Source organism: Chinchilla lanigera, unplaced genomic scaffold (genome assembly GCF_000276665.1).
Source record: "Chinchilla lanigera isolate Chin_1 unplaced genomic scaffold, ChiLan1.0 scaffold00033, whole genome shotgun sequence".
NCBI classification, from domain to species: domain Eukaryota; kingdom Metazoa; phylum Chordata; class Mammalia; order Rodentia; family Chinchillidae; genus Chinchilla; species Chinchilla lanigera.
In genome coordinates, this window is record NW_004955434.1 from 3,555,055 (window position 1) to 3,570,161 (window position 15,107).

Here is a 15,107-nt window from a genome sequence, read left to right on the forward strand (position 1 = left end):
AAGACAGTAAATAAGAGTCTCTAATCTCAGACAGAATATTCCTATGGCTGTTATGTTAATGGTCTTGCGAGAAAAAAGTAGTGATTGGTAAAGTGAGATGTTTACCTTAAGCTCAACAGCACAGATGGACAGTCAACACACAGATGTACAGGGCGGGCCACAGGGGGTCTACCGCCTGAGAGGAAGGACCGACAACTGGGAAAGGCACTAACAGGAGTAGTGATTGCTCTAGGTTTTTAGCTGAATGGATGCCTGTGGTGGTCACATGTCCAGGCTCTGCCAGGCTGAGAATATTGAATAGGTCATATTTCCATTGCTTCCCTAATTATGATGACTTTGAGCCCCCAGCTGTGCTGCAGTTCCCTGTGGTGCTGTGTGAATGTCACCAGATCCCCTCTCGTTGCTTCCTCATCATGCAACTTTGCATTGCACCTGCCGCAGTTGCCTGCATGTGTGACTTGCTGCAGGATGCTCAGAGGAAGCACTTCAGAGCCCGCCCTTTTCTTAACTACCCGTAGTATGTACAGTATCCCATGCTGCAACTTTCAGCCCTACGACTAGCATCTCAGCATGTATAAGCCCAGGAGTAATTTACATTATTGCCCACTAATGTCAGTGTTACAGATAGGACTTACTCAGCTGCTTCATCTGGGATGTGCAAACCTTGTCTGTCTCTCAGAAGCCCTACAGCCCCCTGCAGTTCTGTGTGTGTGTCTTCTCCTTAAATAGCCCTTCCCACAAGGAGGAAGCATGGGAAGTCAGTGCTTTTGAGGGAAGTCTCCTTCCGTGCTTCCTCCGGCCCCTCACAGGGAGGCAGGTCTTCCAGCGGGACAACTGCATGACGGCATAGAAACAATAGGACTTTCGTCTCTCCGGCTCTCTGAAGAGGCATGTAGATCTATGGGAAACCAGCTTCTGTTGAGCTGTCTGCCCCAGCTTGTGTTAAGAACTTCATCACACTGACAGAAAGCTCCTTAAGATAAGCAACTTGAAAGAGGAAAGGTGTCTTTTCGCTCATGTTTGTAGAGGCATTTCCAACCATGTCATGTAGCCACATTGCTTTGAGCCTGTGGTGCGGGAAGCTGTGGTGACGAGGAAGCAGAGTGAGAGACAGTGAGAGAGGTGAATCATGGTCCCCATGTGAGTGCTCGGCCCCAGATCCAACATCTCTCTGTAGCCCCCACCTCTTAAAGGTTCCTTCCCCTCCCAAGAATGCCACAGTCTGACAACCAGGCCTTTAACACGTGGCACCTAGGGAACATTCCAGACCCGAACTATATATAGCACTTGGCCTAGTTCTTTCTTACTGTCTTCTATGCCCACAAAAGGTGACATTAATGGTAGCAAACTTCCCAGTGGTCTTCTACATCTCAATCCAGTATCAGCTCGGCACAGCAGTCAAAGCACCACACACCCCTCTCGGAGAGAACAAGCTTCTTTTCAGGGACTGTCCTGTGCTATCTTGTGCAGAGAACTTTGAAAGCAGTCTATGGGGCCATTGTTGGTCACTCATGTCCCCCAGGTAGCATACCTAGCACCATTGTTCTAACTGGGTGGTCCTGTTAGCTTCCAGAGGGAGAGGACAGAGACCTTGTCTGCCCCGTCCAGTGGCTCTGTGACAGATGGATATGGGCACTTCTGCTTCTCACAGTAACTGCGGCAGGTCCAGAGGCAGAGCAAGTATGTATGCTCACCACTGTAATGTCCAGGACTGAGCCACACAACACAAATTTATCTCCACCAAAATGCTACAGTGTCTGCACCAAGAGACAGTCAGAACCCACTCAGGTGATCTTCCAAGAAATCAAGTCTTCTCCTCAGGGAGGACTGGAGACTCCAGAGAGAGAAAAGTGCATGTTGCCTAGAGGTTAGTTTCTCCTAAGTTTATCCATCAAGGTTTATAAAATCTTCAGATTCAGGTTTTATTTTGGGCACTTCGTGTGTTCACTTTCTGCTAGCTCTTGACACCTGTCAGTGGAATGTCTGTCTTTCCACTCCCCTTTGATACTGAACGTAGGGCTCAGATGGCCTTCAGGGGAAAGGTAGGCATGTCACCTGAACATGTGGGATATAGCAGCATCCCTGCACGAGGTCCCGTCTGGTGCCAGTTGGATCCTGAAATATGTTTTCTTATTTACACAGTGGCATCTGATAGTGTTGCTTTTCCTTGCAAGTCCAGCTCCCTCATAAGAAATCAGAAATTTTACCTTGAAGCTCCTAAGGGATTGGTTTTCAGACGCTCCATCATTCATTTGAACCGAAAATTAAAGGACTCTATTAATCAGATAGAGGCTTATTATACATGCATTTTAGACCTGCCTATAGCAGTATAGACATTTGGAAAACACATTTATTTTTATAGGCAAATTAATCTAGTGGAGCAATTCATTAAAGCATGGTACAATTAAATGGTTACATTTCATTTATAAATATCATTTTCTAGTGTGTTTCTGTGCACTGAAAGGAACTGCTGCCTGTCATTAAATATTTTCTGCTTCACGTTCCTTTTACATCTATTTAAATTCCTGTCAGATTGTTTGATGTTACACACAGCCAGAAGCTTTTTTCAAGTAAGCGTCGAAGGCTGGTGATCTCAGCATCTCCTCAGCACCCCGTTAGGTCAAGAAGTAGGCTCAGGGGCTGGGGATTTAGCTCAGCGGCAAAGCGCCTGCCTGGCAAGCGCAAGGTCGTGAGTTCGGTTCCTGGTACCGGAGAAAAACCAAAAAAAAAAAAAAGAAGTAGGCTCAGGAAAAAAAAAAAAAAAAAAAAAAAAAGAAGTAGGCTCAGTGCTTTGCGCACGCAGAGGAGAGCCTTTATCCAGACCAGCCTGGGCTGTGTCCAGTGAGCTTGCACCATGTGCCACCCTGTGCCCAGGGGACTTGGTAGCACCCTTTCCTAAAGAGCAGCTGACCTTGCAGGAACAAGTTGAGGCCACTTCAGCAGAGGGACGCAGAGCATAGCAGGGCTGCAGACTTCATCGTGTGCATCCAGGAAGGAAGGAGGAAGAAAAGCTCTGCGCATTTATTTTGCAATCCATTTAGCAGTGCCTTAATCCCCTCAGGCTGACAGTAAGCTCTGACCTGGTGATCTCACCCACACAAAGGTGGAACACTTTCCTCCTTGCTTCCTGCCACCCCTCAGAGACCCTCCTTTTGCCACTGTCTGTTCCTCGGCCTCCTGTTTCTGTGTGACAGGAAGGGTATGAGCATACCCTGCCAACTGTGGTGCTTCTCTGAGCAGAGCTGACTTCCAGCCTGAAGTTTCCATTTCAAAGCAGTCTGTGATTTCCGTTCTGTTTGTTTATTGTGTCTGTCACTCACATAGCACCAACTGCGTGCATAGATAGCGCATGGGATTTACACCTGGAATTTTGCTTTACTGATTTCTTAGTTTAACCAAAAAAAAAAAAAAAATACAGCTCTATATGCCAAATGAAGAGAGAATTTGGAGCTGTGATTTGGCTAGGAATTTTCTACATAATGTGAGAAGAAAACAAAGGAATTTGGCCCCAAAAAGCAAACTGTCTCTCTGAAGATTCCTGTGTTAGGCACTTGAGGAGTCAAAATTGACCAGTACAGTCCTTGAGAAACTTGGAATTTAATAAAAGGAGCCGAAAAGATGGTGTAGGTAACATTACTACAAAGCACACTGAGGAATCTGGTGTCCTACCTACCAGAATGTAAGACGTAAAGCAGGTTTGAATACAATAGGAAGATTCAAAGACACCTGTCATCTCTCCCTTCATCTTTATGTAGCCTTTCTATAATTTTTTGCACTTTTGCATTTTGTATTCATCATTTTTTAGGAAAAAATGCTGTCCTTCCGGGAACAAGCCCTCCGCCATACCTTAGGCATACATTAGAACAGTTATTCTCAAAATGTGTTCCCAAGACCAGTAGCATCACTTAGGATCTCACTGTAAGTGCAGATTCTCAGGCCTGACCTGAGACCCACTGAGTCAGAAACTCAGAAGGTTGGGCGGCAGTTTTCCAGAAGATTCTGACGTGTGCTAGTGCGTGAGTCACTGCCACCCAGCACAGTGAAGTGTCTTTACCTGACTGTGGTCTGCAGCATTCTAGTCAAGCCCAGTGTTTGTCACTGACATAAATTCAAGAAACTCTGCAAAATAAATATCCTTGTACATTTGCCATGCGTTTTCCTAGTTTAAAAAAATGAATTTTTTTCAAAAGGACGAAGAGGTTCCCAACACTTAGCTCTTCCTCCACAAAGACAAACCCAAGTAATAGTGCACAGCTGCATTTGGTGCTGAGTGACTGTGGGAAAATACTAGCAACCCAGCAGGAGAGAGTGTGGGACTGAGTAAGATTCGGAGACCAGGGATAACAGCATGGAAAAAGAAACAGCCCTGTATGCATTGGCTGCACATCTGAGGGAAGGGGGAGCGAGAGGGTTCCAGCAAACTATCACTGTGGATGCTGTCAGTCCTAGCTACAGGGAAGGTGCACAGTCCCCACTTAGACAAGTAACCTGAAATTGCACACTAGCCTTCCTTTGGAAGCGAATCTCATATCCTCTTCAGTGAACCGCAGACAGCTATTACAGCCAGGAGCCACCTTGAGACGTGAGCTGTGATCTGACTTTGGATGACTCGACGTGTCAGGAACGCTTGCATATCCCCATCACAGGGACTCCACAGACATTCTGTTATTCTGACTTCACAAGTAACTGCCTCACACACCTTGGCCCAGCAGAGCGAGTGTGACTGAAGCCTGCCGGGTGTTCTGCACTGTAGGGGATGACGAGGAACGCAGGGCACCACCCCTGAGAACCAGGAGATAGGAAGCTTTCGCTCAGACCACAAGAATGGCCAGCCACACGTAGATTCACACCAGTGTCAGGACGGACGGCAGGTGCCCATACTGTTCCTCCTGCCCCTCTCCCCGGCACCTCCACAGGGGGCTCCACAGGGAAATGCAAAAAGGAGGCCCCAACTGGAATTTTGCCCTGCTTTGGCCACGTCCCACCAGTGGGTGGAGCTGACAGAGTCGGTGGAGATGGGAAGGAGCCTGGCTATCACCCTACTCCTGAGTTCACAAAGATAGGAGGGGCCCGAGGGGCCTAGTTGGGCACAACCGGAGTAGTGGAAGAGAGGAACCCCACAGTTTCTGCTGTCAGGACTGAGTATGAACACCATGGAGTGGGAACAGTGGTTCCTACCGTCGCTCTCCCTGTGGTCTTCGGACCTGCACACCTGACTGGTCATAAGCAAGTGCTTCAAGCCCTTTACTACCATGGGGGCTGGCATAGCCAGCGACCCTTAGTAATCTCAAAGCTGGCATTAGCAGTACTGAGGAAGTCTGTGTCACTAGAGTCTACCACTGGCATTGGAGGAGGAGCTAATAGTGAGCACCTTACACCCACTGTTGTCGGTACCACATCTGCCTGAACCGCTGGAGTTTCCCCACTCTTTCGTGGTCAGCAGAGACAGCAGGTCTGACTCTACTACAGTGTGCACTGTGCTCAGACTCACTAAACAGAGCTGCAGAAGCTGTAGGGTGACTACACTGTGACCCCAGCTAGAATTAAAGACCGCAATGCATAACTACCACCTGCAAGACATACCTTCAGAAGAAAGCTGCTTACTAAGAAAGCATGCCCTAAAAGTGGTAATGGTCATCACCAGATGCACAAATCTCAACAAAGACTTAAGCAATGTGAAAAAACAAGGTAATATGAGATTGCCAAAAGAATATGCATTTCTAGGAGCAAATTCCAAAGAGATTAAAATGGATGAAATACCCAATAAAGAATTTTAAAAACGTAGTTATAAAAAACAAACTACACTGGATCCTCAGTCTATAGACTTCATTTGTTACAATTTTGGAGAAGATGACCATGTTTGTGTTTGTCACCCAGTGCAGTTTGCAGACAGAAACATTGTGCTAAACACTTCTGTTTGCGAATCAAATTTTTAAACAAAAGCATTCATGAACCAAGGTACCACTGTATGAGTTAAAGCAAAATAAATGTGGAGAATTCATCAAAGAGAGCTTTTGAGAAACAACCAAACGGAAATCTTGGAAATGATGACTTTAGCTAGACAGAAATATCATTGAAAATCAAAAGACTAGATCAAGCAAAAAAAGATCTGAATTTGAAGACAGGTATTTTAAATACCCCACCCAGACAAAAAAAAGAAACCATGAAAAAAGCATCCAGCCCTTTGAGACCCCATTAAACAATCTTCATCTGCGTCTTTGAAATATCTGAAGACAAGCACAGAAAGGTTAAAAACTGATAACATCCCTAATCTCGATAAGACATAGACTTTCAAAGTGAAAGGGAGTGTTTTGCTTATTTTGCAAGGGATGAATGTCAATGTGTCGTTTACTGTAATAATTTTTAAAATTATTTGTAATAATTTCTTATCGCTCTGCATTCATGAAATATTTATGGCGATTTCTATTAAATAAAAACATTACAGTGTGTCCTCACTCACCTTACTCAATGAATGTGACACCCTGGGACTTCTCGCTCTTCCCAAATTCAAAATGACCGTGAAAGGCATACATTCTGGATCAGTTCACATACAGAGGCATCCACGACAGTGCAGCTAAAGAGATTCATACAAGAGGACCTCCAGAACTGCTTCAGAAAGTGGCAGAGAGCATGGGATAAGGGCATCCAAAGTGAGGGGGAGTGTTTTGAGGGAAACAAAGGCAATGTGTCTGTTACTGTAATAAGTTTTTTAAAATTTTAACCATTTTACCATGTTTTGATCACACCTCAGAACAGGTAATAGTAACATATCCACAATTAAAAATCTCCCAATAGAGTGAAGGAAGCCCAGGACAAGAAGGCTTCAGTGCTGAATCTTACCAGACTTTTAAAGAAGAGCTAAGACCAGTTCTCCTCAAACTATTCCGTAGAACTGAATGTGAGGGAGACTTTCCAAACTCATACTATGAGGCCAGAATTACCCTATTATCAAAACCTGACAAGCACACACCAAAAAAGGAGTCATATACCACTATCACTGATGAACGCTGAAGGAAATATCTTCAACAAAATACAAACTGAATTCAAGAGAACATCAAAATGATCATTTACCATGATTCCAGTGATGCAAGAATTATTCAATATGCAAATCAATAAATATTTCAACACATCAATAAAATGAAGGATACAAATCATACGACCATCTCAGTAGATGCAGAAAAAGCTGATAAAATTCAGCATCTCTTCATGATAAAAGCCCTGAACACATTAGGCATAGCAAGATCATACCTCAACATAATTCAAGCTGTATATGACAAACGTATAGCAACATCATACTGAATGGGAAAAAAGCCAGAAGCATTTGCTCTAATTTGGGAACAAGACAAGGGCACCCACAAGGCAAGAGGGTTTCACCTTTAGTATTAAAAGTTTTGCCCAGAGCAGTTAGGCAAGAGAAAGAAATGAAATGCATACAAATAGGGAAGGAGGAAGTCAAGTTGTCCTTGTTTTCAGTTTTTAGGATTCCCTACATAAAAACACCTAAAGACTCATGAAGAGACTATCAAATCTGATGTAGGAAAGTGCCAAGATATAAAATCAACATACAAAAATTAATAGCTTTTCTATATACTAATAGTAGATTTGCTGAGACAGAAATCATGAAAGCAATCCCATTCACAATAGCTGCAAAAAAAAAAAAACTATGAATAAACTTAGCCACAGAAATGAAAGACCCCTGCAGTAAAGATTACAAAGCACTAATGAACAAAACTGAAGATGTCCCAAAAATGGAAAGACTTCCCATGTTTTGGGATTAGAATAATTAATACTGTTAAACTGTCTGTATTCCAAACAGTGATCTATAGATTCATTGCTCTGTCCAGCAAAATGCTAGGAAAAAATCCTAAAATTTATATGAAAACACATTAAGACCAAATAACCAGGCAGTTTTGAACAAAAAGATCAAAACTGAAGGTATCACAGTACCTGATTCTGCAGTACTCTACAGAGCCATAGTAATAAAAACAACATGATATTGACATAAACATGGACACATGTATCAGTGGAACAGAATGAAGATCACAGAAATAAATCCACACATCTTCAGCAACCTGATTCTCAACGAAGGTACCCATCAAAACCATTACACTGGAAGGATAGCCTCTTGAACAGATGGTTCTGGGAAACTGATACCCTCATGCAAAAGACCTGAGTCTTCATATCTGTCTCACACTGTGTGCAAAAATCAACTCAAGGTGGATGAAAGACCTAAATTTAGAATTTTAAGACCACTAGAAGAAAACAGTGCAAATACTTCAAGATATTAGTATAATCAATGATTTTCTAGATAGGACCCCAAAAAGCACAGGAAACAAATGCAAAAATTGACAGGTAGGATTTCATTAAAAAGCTTCTGCAGAGCAAAGGAAGCAATGAGCAGAGTGAAGGAACCTACAGAATGGGAGAAAATATTTGCTAACTATTTATCTAACTAGACTAATATGCAAAATATGTAAAGAACTCAAACTTAATAAAACAAGTAATTCAGTTTTGAAAGGGTGGCTAGACATGCTGGGATACACTGTTAGTGCTAGCTATGTGGTAGGCAGAGGCAGTAGGATCACTTTAGCTCAGGAGTTTAGGGTTAGTCTGGACAGTATAGCAAGGCTCCATCTCAAAAAAGGTGGGGATGGCAAATGACAGGAATAGACACTTCTAAAAAAAATACAAATGGCCAGAAAAGTTTAGTATCATTAGCCATCAGGGAAATGCATATCAGGGAAAGCTATAATGAGATACCATTCCATCCTCATTAGAATGGCTATTACCCACAAAGTAATAATGCCGGCAAGAATGTGGATAAAGTGCTTGCTTCGGCAGCTCATATACTAAAATTGGAACGATACAGAGAAGGTTAGCATGGCCCCTGCACAAGGATGACACGCAAATTCGTGAAGCGTTCCATATTTTGGGGGGCTGGGGATATAGCTCAGCAGCATAAGTGCCTGCCTGGCAAGTGCAAGGTCCTGAGTTGGATTCCCAGTACCCAAAAAAAAAAAAAAAATGTGGATAAAAAGGAAGTCTTATACACTCTTGGTGGTGAAGTTAGTCCAGCTATTATGGAGAATACTTCGAAGGTCTCTGAAACAACAGAAATAGATCTACCATGTGATCTACCTACCCCACTTCTAGGTATGTATATGTTCAAAAGAAATGAAATTAACACACCAAGGACATAGCTGCACACATGGCAAAGATGTAGAATGAGCTAGATGCTCATCAACAGAAAAACAGAGAAATATAGTACAACACACAGTGTAGTATTAGCCAGAAATGCAAATGAAGTCCTATCACTTGGAGCAAAATGGATGGAGTGGGAGGACTTTAAATGAGATAAGCCAGATACAGGAGGGCAAGTGCTGACTGTTTTCTCAATGTGGAAGCTATTTAAAAAGTCAACTTGAGATGGGACTAGTGATTAGAAGAGAGTGGGAATGGTGCTGGGGATGAGGAGTAGAAAGGGATGGTTGGAGATGATCAGTACCTGCATATGTGGAAACATCACACAGTACCTAAAATGTACAGTCAGTACATAGTGATAAAGGAACATGCTCTGAGAAGTCCTGCACTAAGGAGATTTCATTTATAAGCCCCGTAATCATATGAGCACAGAATACAGTATCAGCAGGTGTTACCTGCTTACGTCTTGTTGCTAGTACTCTCTGGAACCAGTTTTGGTAGAAGCTTCTGAAGAGAGCTTTGTCCTCTGTCCTGTCAGTCTCTCGTGTGCCCGAGCTGGAAGCATCCCCCTCCCACACGGTGGTGGCATCATGCTTGCCCTGTCGAGAGAGTGTTAAACTTGAAGCCAGTGCAGCTCCTTCGCTTGTCTTCCTTTCTGTCCACTGCAGCTCCATCCTTACATTGCCGCTCATTCCCACTTTATTCTCTGCTCCTCATCCAGAAGATAGGGTGTCTTGCTGAGCCCTACCTGAGCCATCGAGTCTGCCGCTTATCCATGCAAAGTGTGCTGTCTGCATCTCCATTCTGCTGTATCCACAAAGTTCATGCAGCTATATCACAGATGGTATTGGTGTATTTTGTAGTGCATGTGTTTTTGCAAGGAACACTCATTATTAAGTATTCTTATATCTATCTTTACGAACCTGTCCTATAGATCAGATTTTTCATTCTTTTATTACAGTGGTCCCTTGGTTCATGACCTTAATTCTTTCCACATTTTTGCTTGCAAACCAAATTGGACAAGAACTTAATCAAATTTCCCCATAAGGTTAACGTTGAAGCTAACCATTGAATTTGATTTGGTTCTCATCCAGTTTGGTTTGCCACCAGAAATGTGGAAAGAATGAAGTTCATGAACTGAGGCACCACTGTATTTTCTTTAGATGTCAAAAGTTAAGATTTTATTATAGAATTAGTTTCTGTCATTGTAGCTTTCTAAGTTATGCCATTTCCTATCTTGCTTGGGCAATCAATAAAGAATATACTGACACCCATACAATAGCTCACTTGCTCCTCAGGATGGAGAGGGTCAGAAATTCTGGAAAGCAAGAATGTTTAATCTGACTTTATAGGCAAATTGAGTTCAGAGAAGACAGGCTTTCCCAGCCTGCAATAGGTGATGTAAAATGTACTGTGGAATTGCCTGCATTGGAATCTCTGTTCTGCCACTTTACATGCAGGTCTCACAGCAGTTATTTATCATGCAGGTTGCAACTGACCCAGGTCAGAACATCCTCGGCCAGACTCTCAGATTGCACACAGGAATCTGTGGTACAGCACAGTTCAGTTAGGACCACTTCTCAGATGCACAGATGTTCCCCCTGTCACACACAGCCGTTAGGATGACATGCAAGTGCTGCCTTCAGTGGTTTCCAGAGCAGAATGTCTACCAGGAACTCATCACCGCCAGTGAGAGCTGTGGAAATGGAGCTGCCCTGCTTTTTGGGTGGACTAGAGATGAGCTAGGTGGTGTTCAGATGGCTGACTCATCCAGTTTCTCTACAATGAGGTAGTCCAGGCAACACATCTTAGTCATTAATAAGAGAGAAGTACTGCTGAGAGCAAAAGAGATTCCTGCCAGGTGAGTACCAACGAATGTGATCCAGCAACTTTTCCTCCACCCTTCCCCATCACAAATCCACTGTTTGACCACTGACTCACCACTATTTGTACAAGATCTGTGTGCCTGTGTATTTAGGAAGCCTTAGGAAAAGCAGGAAATTGCATCCTGATATTGGTAATTATAATCGTATTGGGCAGGCACAAATATAGTTCTTAGTATACTGTTCAGAGAGCTTTGCACAGCCTCATTTTAGCCTCAGAACAGCCCCACAAAGTAGGTACTATTTTTAACCCGCACTTTAGAGATGACAAGACACCAAAAGACAGAGACACTAACCTGCTGCTCAAAGCTGCACAACTAGTAGATAGCCAAGCCAGGATTTGGCTTGAGATAATCCGGTCCCAGCTTTTATCAACTATGCTGTCTTTTAATTATTAGCAAAGGGGAAATATTCTATCCATTTTAGCTATAAACTATACTAATGTTGTACAAATTTAAGGGGCAAGTACTGCTAGAGATAAAAATGAATAACACTGAAAGTATCAATTGAACAGGAAAACATACCATCCTAAATATCAGCACCTTCTATCATAGCTACAAGATAGATAAAGATTATCAGAACAAAAAGGATATATAGACTAAATCCACAGTAACAGCTGGAAATTTTAGTACACAATTCTCAACTAAATAGAAGAAGCAGACAAATAATCACAAGTACATAGGAAATTTGAACAATCATCTTAACCAACAACTGCAGAATGTGTATTTTGATGTCTGTAACACATTCACCAAAGTCAATTGTGTGCTGAGTCATAACTAAGATTCAGCAAATGTTAAAAGATTGAAATCAGATATAGTTTGCTCTCTGACCATCACACAATTAATGTAAAAACCAGTACCAAAGGATAACTAGAAAATCCCCTGGTGTGTTGAAATTAATAACACAATTCTGAATGACTCAAGGTTCAAGGAAGCAATTACAGTTGAAATTAGAAAATGTTTTAATGGGAAACAGTAATGTAATTGTAGCATGCCAAGATTTGTGGGATGCAACCAAAGCAGTGCTTAGAGGGAGATTCATAGCTTTAAATATAAGAAAAGAGTTTGGTACTAGGAATCAAACTCAAGACCTCACACTTGCTAAGCAAAGAAAAGGGTTGAAAAGCTATAATTCTTTATTTCAAGAAGCTGAGGGGAAAAAAAATGAGCAAATTAAGCCCAAAGAAAGTAGATATAATATAGGTTGGACTCAATATAGTAGGAAAGTGGGCATACAATAAAGAAAATTTTTAAAGCCAAAAGTCGATTCTTTGAAAAAATCAATTGCAGTTAAGCATAAGAAGCACCTCAGTACATTTCCTTCATCTCTCGTCCCTCACGACACACTAAATTCTGAATTGGGACATAATTTAACTTTAGTGCAGGGTTTTTTAAGCCAGTCCTCCTCGCACCAAAATGCTTTATACCACAAGTATTGGTCTGTCAGCTCCCCTTTGGACTTTGAGTCTCTGGAAATTCTTTTCTAACTATTCTCCTGTCTCTGTTTGTTCCATGCTAAGCAGATGGCCCAGAAATTAGCCAAAAGCAGGAAGAAGGTGCAGTACAAACAACTTCATCAGCTTGGTGTTATGCCTGTTCTTTTCATTTGTTTATGTTTTGCCTTTTTATTATTTCGTGTTTTTGTTTTCTGCATCCAGCAACTTTTTGTTCAGATTTCTTTTTGAACCGCCCCATAAACCAGCGTTTCTCAAAACACTGTTGCCTCCAGTGGCTGTTTTCTGTTGCTCATAAGTCATTTCACTGCAGAGGAACAACAGGGCGCAGATTGGAGATGCTAAATGAATCCTGTAGTAGCGTGGACGTTCCAGTCATTTAGGAGCAATGACGTGACAGGGACTTGGGTCTGTCCAATTCTAGTTATGTTTGATTTGGGGATTTGTCAGATTGCTGGATGCAAAAAAGAAAACTCGCTAATAACCACACATGTGCAGAGTTCAGCCCTAAATGAATCCGACTGTGCTTTTTTTGGTTGTGGAGCTAGGTGCTTATGAACTACTCTGGGGATGCTGATGCCTCGGGGCTCTGGGCTCTTTCATAACGGGGTGGCTTCAGGAGTGGGCAGCTGCTTCTGTGTTGCTCTGGTGGTGTGTGAACATGCAGACCCTCTTACCAGAACTGCATCTAAATGGCTTCATTTGCACTTGCTATAAACATTGCCCTCCCTCAGCCCAAGCATGGGCAAACTCCAAGAGACTTTCCCCAAGGTCTTGGGTGTGAGTTAGTCACCTGTACCCTTCAGTGTCTAAAACCCTTGCAGAAAGGGCCATTTCCCATCCTTGGTCAGAGTCAGATCTACTACATGAGTTTCTGCTTCTCTAGGGGAAGCAGCAGAGAGCTTTCTGCCTCTTCCCCAGTAGCCCAGAGATGCTGACTCTTGTCCATGTGTCCATCCTGTGTTAGCTTTGGCCTTGGCCGTTGTACCCTGGAGTCTGAGTTGCCGTTCTGGTGACTGTGTCTTGGTGCCTCTGTGTGTAAGCTAGCCTTGCTCGTTCGCCTGGGTCCGGGTAACATGGTGAACTTTCTCTTGGTGTGTTTTTCTTCTTAGGCTCCTGAAGGGGAATCTCAGCCCATGACCGAGGTGGATCTCTTCATCTCAACCCAGAGAATCAAAGTATTGAATGCTGACACGCAGGTACCAGCTGGTTCCCACCCTCTCCAGGGTGAAGCCCAGTAGCATTGTATTGCCGTATATGCCTGTTGCCCCCTAGAGGCTGGGCTGCTAGATAGATTCATGTATAGCACCTGCTGCTGGGTGGGGCTGGACTGTTTCCTTATAACTAATGTGGACAGATAAACCTTTTAAGAAATGTTGTTTAGGGGCTGGGGATTTAGCTCAGCGGCAAAGTGCCTGCCTGGCAAGCGCAAGGTCGTGAGTTCGGTTCCCAGTACTGGAGCAAAACAAAAAAAAAAAAAAGAAATGTTGTTTAATATCACACACATGCCAAATATGGTGGCACACACCTATAATTCCATATCTTCAGGAAGCTGAGGCAGGAGGATCACAGGATTGAGCCCTTCCCCTGCAACTTAGTAATTTATCAAGACTGTGTCTCAAAGTAATACCAAGTGGGAGACCAGGGATATAACTCAGTGTGCAAGCCCTGGATTCAATTCCCAGTACTGCAGAACATACACACACACACACACACACACACACACACACACACACAAAATAAATGTTTGAAATTTCTTGTTTCTTTGTGTGTACCTCAGATCATTTTTGCTCACTAGCCTAGGCAGATGTTCTCAGACCTGGAGCTTCTGCACAAACCTGCCTACAAGGTTCTCCTGCCTCAGCTTCCTGGAGATACTGGGTTGTAAGCATGTGCCATCACGTCTGGCATGTGTGTGATTTTAAACAAAATTTCTTAAAAGGTTTATCTGTCCACATCAGTTATAAGGTCCTTATGGTGAGCCCTAGAGCGCACCCCAAACGTGGGTCACAGGTGGCCAGGCTGCAGGATGATAGACTGTCTGTCCCACGGGTTGTTAGATGCCGTGCCGGGCTCACTGTCTGTTCCTTCTGCCTCTAGGAGACGATGATGGACCACCCTCTGCGGACCATTTCCTACATCGCAGACATTGGGAATATCGTTGTGCTGATGGCGCGACGGCGGATGCCCCGCTCCAACTCCCAGGAGAACGTGGAGGCTTCCCACCCATCGCAGGATGGGAAGAGGCAGTACAAGATGATCTGCCACGTCTTTGAGTCTGAGGATGTAAGGGTGGCTTTCCCTGATCTCCCTTTCGGTGACCTGAACCACCAGTGGGGGACCAGACGCTCTCGATTTCTCAGAAGCTGAATCAGTCTAACTCATCGTACATTAAGCATGTTTTTACTACTGTCTGTTAGCCAGTGTTCTAGACCCAAAGATGTAAGGCTGAATAAAACATAACATAGAAGGTACGCGGTGGAAGGGAGAGAAAAAATAAACATTCTTAATATAAAATTAGGTAAGGGGCTGGGGATTTAGCTCAGCGGCACAGCGCCTGCCTGGCAAGT

General features: G+C 43.4%; 1 protein-coding gene across 3 annotated transcripts in view; it reads left to right on the plus strand.

Annotated features, from left to right (window-relative positions):
- Apba1 (amyloid beta (A4) precursor protein-binding, family A, member 1) overlaps positions 1–15,107 on the plus strand; it is a 203,794-nt gene that overhangs the window by 170,077 nt on the left and 18,610 nt on the right. For 2 of the 3 annotated variants that reach the window (XM_005388560.2, XM_013516352.1), the window contains exons 6-8: positions 12,607–12,639; positions 13,650–13,736; positions 14,638–14,823. In XM_005388560.2, the coding sequence (XP_005388617.1) occupies positions 12,607–12,639; positions 13,650–13,736; positions 14,638–14,823 (306 nt within the window). The remainder of the gene's footprint in view (positions 1–12,606; positions 12,640–13,649; positions 13,737–14,637; positions 14,824–15,107) is intronic. The other variant, XM_013516353.1, reaches the window with a different exon arrangement.